Consider the following 12,968-nt stretch of genomic DNA (forward strand, 5'->3'; position numbering starts at 1 on the left):
GTTTCTTTTCTTGTTGTTTTGTGTGTGTGACATTATTGCTGGGCTTTTGCCTGTCTGCATATATTTGTCTTGTTTCTGTTGTTTCGACTCTTTGTTTGTAAATCAGTGTTATTTGGTTGCATAGACAATGATGCTCATTGATTTATCGATCCTTTCTTGCGTCGTCCCGTTTGCCCCATGCCTCCAACTACCGCACACGTTACTGCGCGTTTACTTGCGTGCTGATTTTGCTGGGCTGTGTATAGTGTCCCCCCCCCCCAACCTGGCCGTCATTTCCTTTTAAAACATACAACGTGTACAGTACAGCCAGCAGACTGGGTCTGTCTCTACTTCCTTATAATCCACTGCCCTGAGCCGAATAGACTCCTCTGCTATCGAACCGTTTTAAGTAGAAACGACGTGATCAAGATGGAAGGGCTCCAAAGCGGACGTAAGCAAGGGTCGAATCTATTTGTCGATAAATAGAAGGGTGGGGAGTCGAGAATGAGGGAAGAGAAGGGAAGACGAAATCAATGGCCAAAAGAGGGGGGAAGAAGAAGAAAATTCTATTAAAAGCAACAAAGATGTCGAGATCGTCATCTGAAATGAGGAATATGTTGAAGGAGCGGTTTGATGTCTGCATTAATAAATGAAAAGGAATTCGAGATGGTGATGAAAAGGATTTGTTACATTGTTGTCAAGACGGGACGAAAGAAATTGAGACAACAGTCACGTAGGTGGGCCATGTGACGGAATGAAAAAAAAAGGATCGATATTATTATTTTTTTTTCTAAGTAAGGAAAATGCCTTTCTAGCTTATTTCCAAGATCCTTCCTAATAATGAAAGAAAACCGTAGGCCATTATAGGTTATGATCACATAACCCGATGACGCAGGTCTTTTAATAACAGTTATCGCGAACGGATGCATGAGTCATGTTGTGATTTTGGATTTGCATTTTTTTTTCTTTTAAATTTGCAAAGTCAGGGAAATGAGCTGTTCAATTTCCCATCCCATGTACGTAGTAGGTACGTATCGCTTTTCATGCGACCAAGACGGAGGAATTGACTGAGACAAAGACCGTCGAAATGCATAAGTTACACCCAGTAGCAGCAGCAGAGCACGAACTTTGTCGTTGCCGTTATTCGCCGGAATTGCGGATTTCCGGCCATTCCGTACAGATACGTGGTCGAAGGCGTCTTCTCTCTCGCATTCTTTCCTCTCTCCTTTGTGGATCTTGTACATAAATGAATAGTTGAATATTTAGTATCTGCTACTACTACTGCCGCTATATGTGGGAGTGTGTGAGTGAAGACGCCACCAACGATTGCCTCCCGAGACTGGTGTCTTTCAAAAGACCATCCCCAACGGCTTTTGCTGATAGGACATGTATATATACTATACATAACTTCTCTGTTCTACTCGGTTCCTTTTTATTTTTCTTTTCTTGTTCTCTTATATTACCCTTCGGGTACCACTACAGGAGCTAGGTATATTTCCTGTACCGAACGGGATCTTTCCTTTTTCCTTTTTTTCGTGGGGGCCAGAGATGGGACCCGAGAGTCAGTGACACGTCCACACACGACTCGTTCGTTTTTGTTTTTTTCTGCCTGTTTTTCTTCTCTGTGAAGTAGGAGCTCACACGGTACGAACTCTTTTAGAATTCCTTTTCATTTCTGTCTGCTTGGGATGATCCCGTGGGAGTCATTGATATCGTCCGATCATTGGCACACACGCCTCTTATACGAAATTCTTTTTGATTGCATTCTGTATGGGCTGCAGTCTATGTCTGTGCGAGTAGATTTATCTCAATCATTAGGGATTTTTTCTTCATTTGCAAGACGGGAATGTTATTTAGACTTCTGCGGAATGAAAAAGGAACGATCCCTTTTTAAAAAAATAAAGATGTCTGCCTCCCTGGCCCTTAATTTTACGATTGTTGAATCCAACAAGTGGAGTCTAATGATAAAAGGATAAAGAATAAGTCGCTGCCTTTCCATTGGATCACATCTAACTATTTGAATCAGCCATGCGTGATTACTTGATCCAGATTGAATCCATGGCCTTTAACTAAGGATCACCTAGGTAGCTCTTAAAGGATCTGTGCCCTGAACTTCAATCGTCCGACCGTCATTACATTACGACTTCTGCTCAACATTTCCTCGTGTCGTATCGGCCTATACCTTTGACGGCTTTGATCTCTTTTGATCTGTGTTGCGCAACGATTGGTGATTTGGCACATCAAAGTTTCAGTCGTCCGGAAGAATCCTTCTAATGGTCTACTCGGTTCTGTCCCGTCTTTCCCTTATTTGAATCGCCTTTGACGGTTAACTCTAAAGAATTGAGACCAGGAGATGGGTTAGAAATGAGATCCATGTCTTGTGTGTTCCATTATCGACATTTCTCTCAAGCTTCAACAAGGTGTAAAATGATGAGAGGGAACGAGAAGATACGAAAGAAAAAAACTACCTAGAGAATCGTAGGCGAGAGGTGTTTAGTCAAAGCCCCGTGAGAAAAATCGAAACAACAGCAAATGGTCGACGATCGATGTTTGTATAACTCTGCAGAGCTCTACACGTCTACGTGTCAAAAGAGTGGGAGTTTGCTGCTGCTGCTTCCGACGTGTCGCCGGAGTTTATTTATGCCGGATTCCCAGAGCGATAACATTATTCGCACTTGACTCGGTTTCTTTATGGCTTGAAATTACTAGCATAATGAATGGCGAAAGCAAAGTCTGCATTCGCCTCCCCTCGACCAATTTTTTTTTCCACGCCATTCTCCTCGTCGTCGTCGTCTTCCACCCAGAAAGTTCATTTGAATACCGTTCCGAATCGTTGTCTGGGGTGATTTCTTTGAATTTCACGCTGGCGCTGTTCGTCGCTCTACCACCACCATGATCTCAATCCATAAAACGCCAAGTAGCGGTGTAACAAGACACGAAAACAAAGACGCGCAAAAAAATGGGAAAAGGAGAGAACGGAAATAAATCATGAGCGTTATTTTGAGGGCCTCCTAGGCTGTTTGGCTGGGGGGGGGCTCGTGAAAACTCTGAGCACGACAGCGACTTTCGCAGAACTCGAAAGCTGCCCTACTCCAAAATCTGATCCCCCTGTCTTTGGAATTTACAACTTGCACGAACGGATGACAGTATTAACGGATGAGCTTTCGTCAGACTCCCGTCCTGTGTTCTCTTGCTTCACATGAAATCTCTACGGAGGCTTCGTGCGTAAAGACGTCAAGAGAGCGGCTATAATTATTCCAGCTAAACAGCATTTCTTTTTTTTTAATTATTGCTCCGCTTCACAAACCAGAACCTCTAAATGTGAATTACCTACGTATATAGGACCAGAGCCAGATATCCCGGATCCTTGGTTTTACATCCTTTTCTTTTCTCTTTTTGGGTCGTTAATATTCTATTTTTTTTTTTACTGTTGTGTCTAAAGCAGCCAACGTGGTTCAACTCTTGAGACTGGATTAGTTTCTTTTTTATAATTTTAATTTTTTCTTTCTTTCTAGTTTAATATTTGTTTAGTAGTGGGATTTTCTTCATTCGTTTGTTGTGAACTTTGCCAACTTTTTTCTTCCCCTCCCAAAGCAATTTCCATTTTTAGAGTTTCTGAAATGAAGAGAGAATGGGAGAAAGAGACGCAGAAGATAAGACGGCAGCGGACGTTGACTTACGACAAACCTAAAAACTTTTTCTTTTACTTTTCCGTCGTATATATGCGGCATTTCTACCAGTCGCGGCATCCGCCGGCATCAGGCCGTCACTTGGAATGATCGCATGCGGGAGCGACATAAATTCACGCCGTCCCGTCGCTTTTGCGTTTCTCTTCACTGCTCTCGCTACTTTTCACGCTTCTTTGAAGAGTAGCTTAAAAGTTGAAAATGAAATTGTGTCTTGCGGATTTTCGGGATTTGTCACTAGGCTCCGACCTCAAAACGATGATAATTTACACAGCCTGTTTTGTATCGTTTCGCCAAACTGATCGTTCGTTTTTCTATGCACTCGTTTCGCCACTCGAATGCCCTCGGGTGTATCGATTCACCCCTTTGATCTCAGTACTTTTCATCTGCTTTTCGGGAAATTGTATCTACTCTTTTTGTGTGCAATGGATCATCTAATCACGTCCTCTAGTGACGTCAGTAGGACAAACATCTGCATGATATGTCACGTTTGCAAACTTTTGGAAATATTTCTTTTGTAGATATCTTATACGTGGAAGCCTGCCATATCTATAGCACCATATTAGGCATCGTTTTTTATCCAATCAAATATGGAGGCAATCATGTGCTTTGAATTTGGGTTCGGAAATTGAATCTTATCACTGTCGACATGCGAGATTTCTTATTGAACGAATGATATTGTTCATCCAATTGTTATCCCAGTGCACTCTGGATATTGGCCTGTCATTACTTACTTTGGTTTGGTGTACAGTGCGCGGAGTCGCACAGTTTTTCTTTCCCTGCTGGCGCGTTACGTACGTTCAATCACCGAAAAATGCGACGAAAGTTATAGGCAACGCCCAGTGTGAGGTTCAATTCCATTACAAGAATATATGTGTGCGCGTGTAAGGGATCATTAAATAATGGGAACATGTATTTAAATTTCCCTGTCGAGTCAAAAATGTTATTTCCTCTATTGAAAAACGACTTTTTCTCCTTCGTCGTCCTTGACGTCGTCGTCATCATCCGGATATATATATTTTTTTCTAGCCTAGAACGTCAAGCTGTGTTGGAACGGCAAGGCAGGCTTTTGTGATGAATGATGTTTAATATCTTGAGATTCAAAAAAAGATGATATACTTCTACTATATCTGGTACGAAAGTAAGTATTTATATGCTTGGATGGAAATAAGAGTGAGAAAAAAATTGGCCATGCGATTTCGGTATTGCCTTTCATTTCGAGAATGACGTACTACGGATGAGTGTGTTGGTTGGGAAAACGTTACCATGTTAACGGATTTTGTCTTCACTCTGGCGTACTTAGGGCGCTCTGCGACGATCCTATTGATGGATCGTCTCGCAGTAGTTGATCTCTTGTCTCTTAAGCAAGCTTTTCCATCATACCCTAAGGCGATTGGACTTGGCGGAATAGAGTTCGCGCTCACATGCGAGTTAACTCGATTGATCGTTTGACGGTTCATTTGATTTTGATTATCGTGCGGTCGAAATTGAATAACATGCTAAGGCATATAGAAGAAAGGGGTTCGCTCAGTGAAGGCCAAAGTCTCGCAAGTTACACGGATTACACGTGCTCCGGCTGATTGAGTCCCAGGTTGCCATAGGCTCGTAGTTTTCAAGTGAGAAAATACAGAACCCCGAGTGGGAAAGTTGCCTGAACTAAAAATAACTTCGTGTATCTTCTGTTGTTGTTTTTTGGGGGTTTTTTTTTCCTTCTCTGGAGCTATGAAAATGTCAAGCAACCATATCTAACCAACCTAACTTCAGTCAACTTCAACAGGCGACCTCAAAACTTTAGACTGTAAATGTTCAGTCTTCCATTGGTGACAATTCACTCCTTCGCTGGTATATCAATTTTACTCAGTACATCAAACATTTTGACTAGCATTTGAGTCGTGTCATTGTTATCGTCTTTATGTTTGTTAATGCTCATTTTTCTTCCCTCTTCATTCTCAATGTTTTCCCTCTTATTCTGCTCTCGCGCATACACTAGCCGGTGGCTTGGCAATAACGTGACAAAATAACCGTCCGACCCGTTGCATCGCGTCACGTTACGAGCCACCAGAAACGACTGGTCTCTCTTCAATCCCTCAAGATTAGCCAAAATTAAATCAGTGCACTTCGCGCTTATTGGCGTCTTGCGCACGGCCTCCATTCCAGACTTTGCAATTAGCGACGAACAATGTCCAGCATGTGGACGTAGTGACATACGGGAGAGAAAAGTCACGGCATCAAGGCTGTGCTGTGCATTGTCCGACTGCTTGATGTCACTTGAAGAAGCCAAATACAGTATGATTGTCTTGTTGAGAGTTTGGATCAAAGAAAATTATCTAAATGGGCCTCACGGCTGAACAAGTCCCGGAGGTGAACTTTGTAGGCCAAAGTTTATGAGGCTTATCTATGCTGAATTTCCCTTATTGTTCAGCAACATCCAATCTTCTTGGGCGCGTACACGTTTATACGATGTAATCCTAGTCAAGGAGGAAGTTGCTGTCATCCTCGACAGAACCAGAAGATGAAACTTGATACAACTTGATACCATCAACGGTATCAGGCCCCTGGTGATTTTCTAGTCAAATTAAAGCTCTGTGATCTTTTTGAAACGCGTTTTCTCGCTTTTCCTTCCTTGAACACTCGTTGTCTCATTTCCAGATATTCGGCTTCACCCTATTTTACATCCTCATTGTGAATTCCCTGTCTAAATGCCGATCACTTTGGCGGGGATTTCCCAGTCGCTACGGGGAAGGCAGAAAAAGGAGTCGTGATTTTAATCAGAGTAGAGATCGAGATGGTGTATACAGTCTTCTATTATTATTCCCTAATCAATGGAAAGCCTCTGGCCGTTTTCTTTTTTTTTTCTTTTTTTTTTTTTGCTGAATCTACTTTGGTCTCGTGATCTTTTGAGAGGCACTCATCCTAATTGCTCTTAGAGCCACGCTCTAATTCAATCAACGCATGTCCTCGCCCACCCGACATGACATCGGGTACAAAAATGGAACTCTTGATGAGCCAAAGGATAACTTTTTCATGTCCTCGACTCCTTTAATCATGAGCTCTAATTAATTGAATATATGGACAGTGTGTGTGTGTGTAACCTATGACGAACCTCATTATGGGGGGGGGGTTTCCTTTTAGTATTTAGGTCTTCATCACTATATCATTACCTACAATGTATTATTATCCTATGTGATTGCAGGCTGCTGAGTCGGGTCCGATCTAAATAGGCAGAGCGGCATTGGATGCAAGATTTAGATCGGAGAAAGCTTTGACATTATGGCGAGTCTGTCGACAGAGAGAGCGGTGAGCTTAAGCCGCGGGGACTCGACCGACAATCTTTTGGTGGCGGATCTGTCACCGCCAGAAGTTCTTCTCGAACCCACCGTCACCGGTCAGGATGACGACGAGGAGGAGCCATCGTCGCAGCGTCCACTGGGCGCTAGTCAGCGTTCACTTCAGAGCGTTTACAAGAACCAGTCGGCCTCGTCGGTGTCGTCTAATGTTTCAGGGCCCACGGCGGCGGCGCGGCCGCTGCTGACTGCCCCGTCGTTTGACCAGCGCCATGCCCCCGATCTGGCGGATGCATCTCCGTGGAGCTCGACGGAAACGTCGTGTCGCAGTCGCAAGAACTCTGTGAATCTGTTGGACTGCTGGAACCAAGGCAACAGCCAACACCACAACAACAACACGTTGGCCATTAATCAGCGATTGGGCGACGTTGCCGTCCGGACGGCGCCTCCTTCGCAGAGCTCTGTCGACTCTGCCATTATCAGTACAGCGGCTGGAATCATTGCCGGCTGTGGTGGCCAAACTACGCGCACCAACCGATCTGTGCCGGATATTGAGCTGCACTATCGGCGTGACAACAGCGACGATCGCACTTGTGGCAGCGTGGGCGAGCCGAGTCCCCGTCTCTACAACCGTCACGGGTCTCATCATTCGCAGTCGTCGTCCTTCTCACCTCATTACCATCACCATCACAGCTCGGCGTTGTCGTCGCAGCAACACCACAGCGGCGGTGGACCGCCCACTCACCTTCACCAGCAGCAACAGCAGCAGCAGCAGCATCAACAGGGCGTTCAGCATCATTCTCCGCGTTATCATCCCGTGCATCCATCAGTTGGGATCACTCCTTCACGGCCGCGGGTCTGCGAACATCAGCCCTTCTCGTTTTCATTGTCGAGGGCCACGTCTCGCGAATCGGTCCGATCGGGCGTCGTCGGTCAGTCGGGATTTTATGGGCCTGGCCAAGACTCATCTTTGAGATTGCCCAGCAGTCAGTTGGTCCCCGAGCTGGCAGCCTCGCTGGCTTCGAGCGGCTATTCGTGCGGCGGGACTCCGTGTCTCCGCGGCGAAATGCTTCGGCAACACTCGCAGCCGGAAACGTCGTGCTACCACTGTCACAACCCCAGCTCCTCGTTGCGGCAGCTGAAGGAACAAGGAGGAGGATCCAGCGGCGGAGGAGGCTGCGATATCGCCGGCATCGCGGCCGACACATTACGCATCAATGGCGCCATCCGGCAGTTCCGCCAGGTAGCTTTTCCAGTACGTCACAGTTTCATCCTATAAGCATCTGTGTGTGCATTTTCTCTCTCTCTCTCTCTCTCTCTCTCTCTCTCTCTCTCTCTCTCTCTCTCTCTCCATTCATCGTCGTCTTCACTAACTATCAACTTCACTAACTATCAAACAAATGTTTTACTTCCTCATACTTTTCTACTTCCTTCTCTACTAACTTTTCTCGTTTACGTCGTTCCGTTCAAATCGCCTCGAATTGTTGTTTTTTAAATTTTTCTTCATCCGTGCCGCTCGGCTTGCTCAAAATGTCCTGTTTCACGTCCGCGTCATAACGTCAAATGCTCGTCGTCGTCGTCGTCGTCGTCGTACTTGATTATTTTTTATTCTTCCTTTTCTTATTAGCATTTCTGGTTGATATATTCGACTCGTTGTTAAGATGAATTGGTTTGATCTTAACGAGATTATCAGATGTCTAGCCAACGGCATGAATACGGGGGACTCACGTAATACAATCTAGGCGCTAACGAACACTTGAATAGGCAACTGAGACAAAGTAATTGGACGCATTCAACCTTATGCTCATGGGATTCATTCATCTCCATCACACCTGCGAATTTTGTTGGGATATAATTTAATTTGACTTCCATCCTTCGGGAAATTTATAGACTGACATACAAAAAAAGGGAAAGATATTGGATTACTTTCGGGAGAGAAAAGGGGGATCACTTTTTTGAAGATTGCGTTTTTGCGTTTCGTATTGCTTGAAAATGACATGATATTATGTTATGACTATTGAATGATCCAACATGCAGGTGCTCTCGTCGTTGGCTGTTGCGTGTAACGGTATTCTCGAGCTGCTCTCATGATGAATCAACCGATACCTTATTCTACCAATTCGCCTATGGCATGATCTTCCCTTCTTGTCCGTCATGATTCGTTCCGTGGGTTATTTCTCCGGTTTTCCTAGTTTCTTCATCCACTGTGTCTCTCACCATTCCGTCAATGTTTCAAAACTTTGTGGTCGTCTTGGGCTGTCCTACTTTTGGAATGTGATCACTACTTGTTTGATTTATTGAGACGTAGCGAAAATCAATGGAATATGTTTTCAGTTGTCAAACTCGATTCAAACTTGGAGCGCCCAAGGGACATGGAAAGTCGATAAATTTGCCCTTAGTAGAAGGTCTTGGAGGTAGTGAATACTTTGAAAAGCGCATTTTTTAAATTTTATTTCCGAGAAGGCATACCAGTCGGCTCGTGAGAACTTAGAAATGAAAATACGACTTCCTTGAATAGTTCATCGCTCACTTTTCGATTAAAATACTGTACATCCCCCCCCCTGCTTCCCCCGCCAAAAAATGTAGATGCCGTTAGTTTTCGTTCAGCGATTGATCTCCGATCGCCCTGCCACTGCTGTGCAACTTTATTTTATTTATTCATCATGTTGCGTGTATCTTGTTTCTTTTTTGGGAGTCGGTTGACGCGAGAAAAGTTTTCGATAAGGAAGTCGTCGAGTTGTGACTAGATGGCGTCGAAGTGAACGCGGATGTCTGGTTTCGGTCGGGAGCAGTTCACGAAAATATCCGGAGATGAGAGACCTGCGCGTCGGCGTCTAAAGTCGCTACACGCACACACAAAGTCTAGTATATAGTCGAAGAAAGAGAGAAGAGGGACACGTAGACACAAAACACACACTATACGTTGGGTTCACGAACGGACGAGAAGTCGAGAACTTCTAGCCCGATAGTCTTCTTGAAAAGAGCGGGTGCTGCGATGCCGTCGAGGTTAGTTGGGGTCGACGTGCTGGTCAGTCTGGTGCGGTAGCGTCGGTAGCCTTTAGCTCGGGGGACGCCCACCCAGGCGAGATATTACCGACATTATCGCCAGCCAATTCTCGACTTTGCTCTTTTTTATTTTCGACATTTCCACATTTCTCTACTCTCTCCTCCCCACCCAAACTGGATGGATTCGATTCGACGATTCCGCTTTGTTGTTGTTTCTTTGCACTTTGACTATCGTGCGTCGTGTTGCCGGCCAGTCGGTGGTTAAGCGGAGTGAGAAAGTCGTACCCCCACCCCAATAGACGTGATAGTGGAGGACGCTGATGGTGTGGGTATTGAGTAACCAAATCATGTTGTTGCCCAAGTCTTGGTGGTGGTTTGGTGTGATTCCGGTGAATTCCGGTGTGCCGGCATCGGCTAGTGATTGTCGCCGTTGTCACCGTCAACCAGTCCAGTCCAGTGAGTGTCCCGAATTCGAGTCCGAGACGAGCAGAAAACAAACAGGCGGCATCGGCCAGCACCACGAACAAACTGGCGGTTCTTCCGTTCGTCTTTGAACACCTTAACGCATGGTCTGGCTGACCATGTTCAAACAGTTCTGCAATAGTCAATCGTGCCTTTTGGTGAGTTCTTCCAACCTTCCAACCTCCTCGTCTTCCTCTTCGTCTCTCCCACACTGAGGAAGAAAAATACCAAAAAACAACGTCAGTAATCTGCTCCACTTGTGTCTCTACCGTTTTCAACTCTTTGCGTTTTGACTTTTCCTTTTTGCATTCTTGCAAAAATTGCTTGGCTTGTCTTTTGTCTTTTATCTGTTCCTTTCTGCTCGTTCGCTCGCTCGCTGTGTCTTAAAAATCCACCCCAGCTTTTGGTAAGTTGGCGCTCATAATAAGGCCGTCGGGGCCATTAGTGCATGCTTGCCTAATTGAAAGTCAACACATACTGAACACACCAAACGACGGCCACCGCCACCCACCACCCTGCGATGGGAACTCTTGATTGATGTGACCCTTGTGCTTTTCCTGGCTTTTCAGAGGCCCTGTATACCTCGTTCCTCAAACTCTGAGGAAATCTGACGAGCAGGTTCAAGCGTGTTTCCACTCGCCCTCCCCACACACATATTAGATTTGAGGTGGACGTCGAAACAAACATATGCGGACGTGTTTACTTTGTAGATGCAACATTGGTGCAGTGACAGGAATATAGGGGTGGAAGGGGGGGGGGAGGGACTAGTATGTTGTTGTCTGTTCCTCTTTGATGGTATTGACGAGGTTCCTTGCCGTCGCATCACTAATCAATACAATAAGACACGTGTTTCTATCAATTTCTTTCGCTCTCCTTGTTATTCTCGTTCCTTCTTTCAGTTCGTTCATCGATACGAAGGGAAAGCTTCCCACCTTCCTTCCTTTCTCCATCTTTTCTTTTTTTTTTCGTCTATTATTACATATCTTGCACTTGTTTTTTTTTTTTGGCTTTCCGTCATGTCGCTCTGTCCTCCGGCTTCTGACGAATTGGATTTTTTTTCTCTCTCCTCCGTCGTTTTCTTTTTTTTTTTCTCATTTCCCCTTCTATTCTCTACCGTCTTTTGCTTATCAGTTCTTCTTTTCGTGTTTCTTTCTTTTGATGATGGTCGCCCTTGGCTATTCAATCGGGCGTGATGATCTTGTCGGATCTCAAGCGAAGCGCAGCCGTCGTTAGATGCGCGTACAGCCCTGCCGAGTTTTTTTTTTATTATTTTTTTTCCCGATTCGTCAGAAAGTTGCATCAACGGCAGTGGCAATACTACTACTCTTCTCTCTTACGATTACGCAGTCCAACTTTTTTACCCTCGGCAGTGTTGATTACGTTTGACTTTTCTCTCTCTCTCTGTGAGGGTTAGGAAAATGGGTGAGCAAGTTGAAGAGGGAATGAGATGATAGTGGGAGTTTCCCGTCGGTTAAAATTCCCTCCTTTTTATTTTTTTACAGCCCCTTGGCGCTCCCGTCACTTCGTTCGCGTGTTTCATCACTTTTCTATTCATTTGATTAGCGGAGTAAAAAGATGGGAAGCATTACGCTCGAGCGGATCGTCAGCCGCCGCCGCCGCCGCCGCCCCAATCTTAACGAGCAAAAGCCTATATAGTCGGAAGGCACAGCAGTAAGGAGGGAGGGGGACATTCCGTCGGGATTTCGTCCGTTTTTTTTTTTTTATATTGTTATAGCTTTCTGCTTCCCTGTGATTGGTGATGTGCTCTGTGTTTTTTCCCGTTCTCTCTCTCTCCTTCTACTACGTGCCTCTGCGAAGCTGGCTCTCCCAGTGTGATCCTGCGATGCCTTTGGAATGCTTTGGCCTGGCCGAATCTCGAGAGCGGACAAACCTAAGGTCTTTCCCTCACTACATAGCAAGCTCGGCCCAGACAGCCAAAAAAGAATAGTTGGCCAATGAGACTTTGAGAGGCTGGGCTGTAGATGAGACTGGCACACACAATCCTCTATACACACACTATTCTTTTCTTTCATTTTTTTTTTTCTTTTCTTTCCCTGTGATTTCCGCCTCTTTTTTTCGGATGAGGACCTTCTTATTTTTTAGGACGAGGGATTGAGCTGTGCATCCCCCTCTCTTTCTCTCTTGTGTGTTCCTGTTTCTGCAAATCCAACCGCACAGCCTACTGCTCTGGCCCTGGTTATAGCCAAGTGAAGCAAAGCAAAGCAAAAGAGGAGAAACACGATGAGACTACCACTTCAGAATCCCAATCTCGCAACTTTAAAAATAGAGAGAGAGAGAGGGAAAAGAAAGCGAGAAAGACCAAGATAGTTAAAAGACCGTACCGGCTGTTTTACCTCTCTCTCTCTCTCAACTTTTTCTTCTTCTTTCCCCCCTCGTTTGAGAGACGTTGCTGGGTCTTTTGTTTTTATTATTTTCCGAGTCTGCCAAATTTGAAAATCTCCACATTCAAAAGAGAACGGATGTCGACTGCTACTACTGCCTAAGCCAAACTGTCTCTCCGCACTTAACTACATTCATGTTAAGATAATTC

The 12,968-nt window shown here is 45.0% G+C and overlaps 1 protein-coding gene across 9 annotated transcripts in view; it reads left to right on the forward strand.

Moving 5' to 3' along the window:
- The window catches only part of LOC124343136 (small conductance calcium-activated potassium channel protein-like), a 54,119-nt gene that overhangs the window by 18,769 nt on the left and 22,382 nt on the right, over positions 1–12,968 (forward strand). For 6 of the 9 annotated variants that reach the window (XM_046796296.1, XM_046796298.1, XM_046796295.1 and 3 more), the window contains one exon: positions 6,859–8,204. In XM_046796296.1, coding sequence (XP_046652252.1) covers positions 6,936–8,204 — 1,269 coding nt within the window. In that variant the 5' untranslated portion in view covers positions 6,859–6,935. The remainder of the gene's footprint in view (positions 1–6,858; positions 8,205–12,968) is intronic. The other 3 variants (XM_046796301.1, XM_046796303.1, XM_046796304.1) reach the window with 1 other exon arrangement.

Source organism: Daphnia pulicaria, chromosome 6 (genome assembly GCF_021234035.1).
Source record: "Daphnia pulicaria isolate SC F1-1A chromosome 6, SC_F0-13Bv2, whole genome shotgun sequence".
NCBI lineage: Eukaryota > Metazoa > Arthropoda > Branchiopoda > Diplostraca > Daphniidae > Daphnia > Daphnia pulicaria.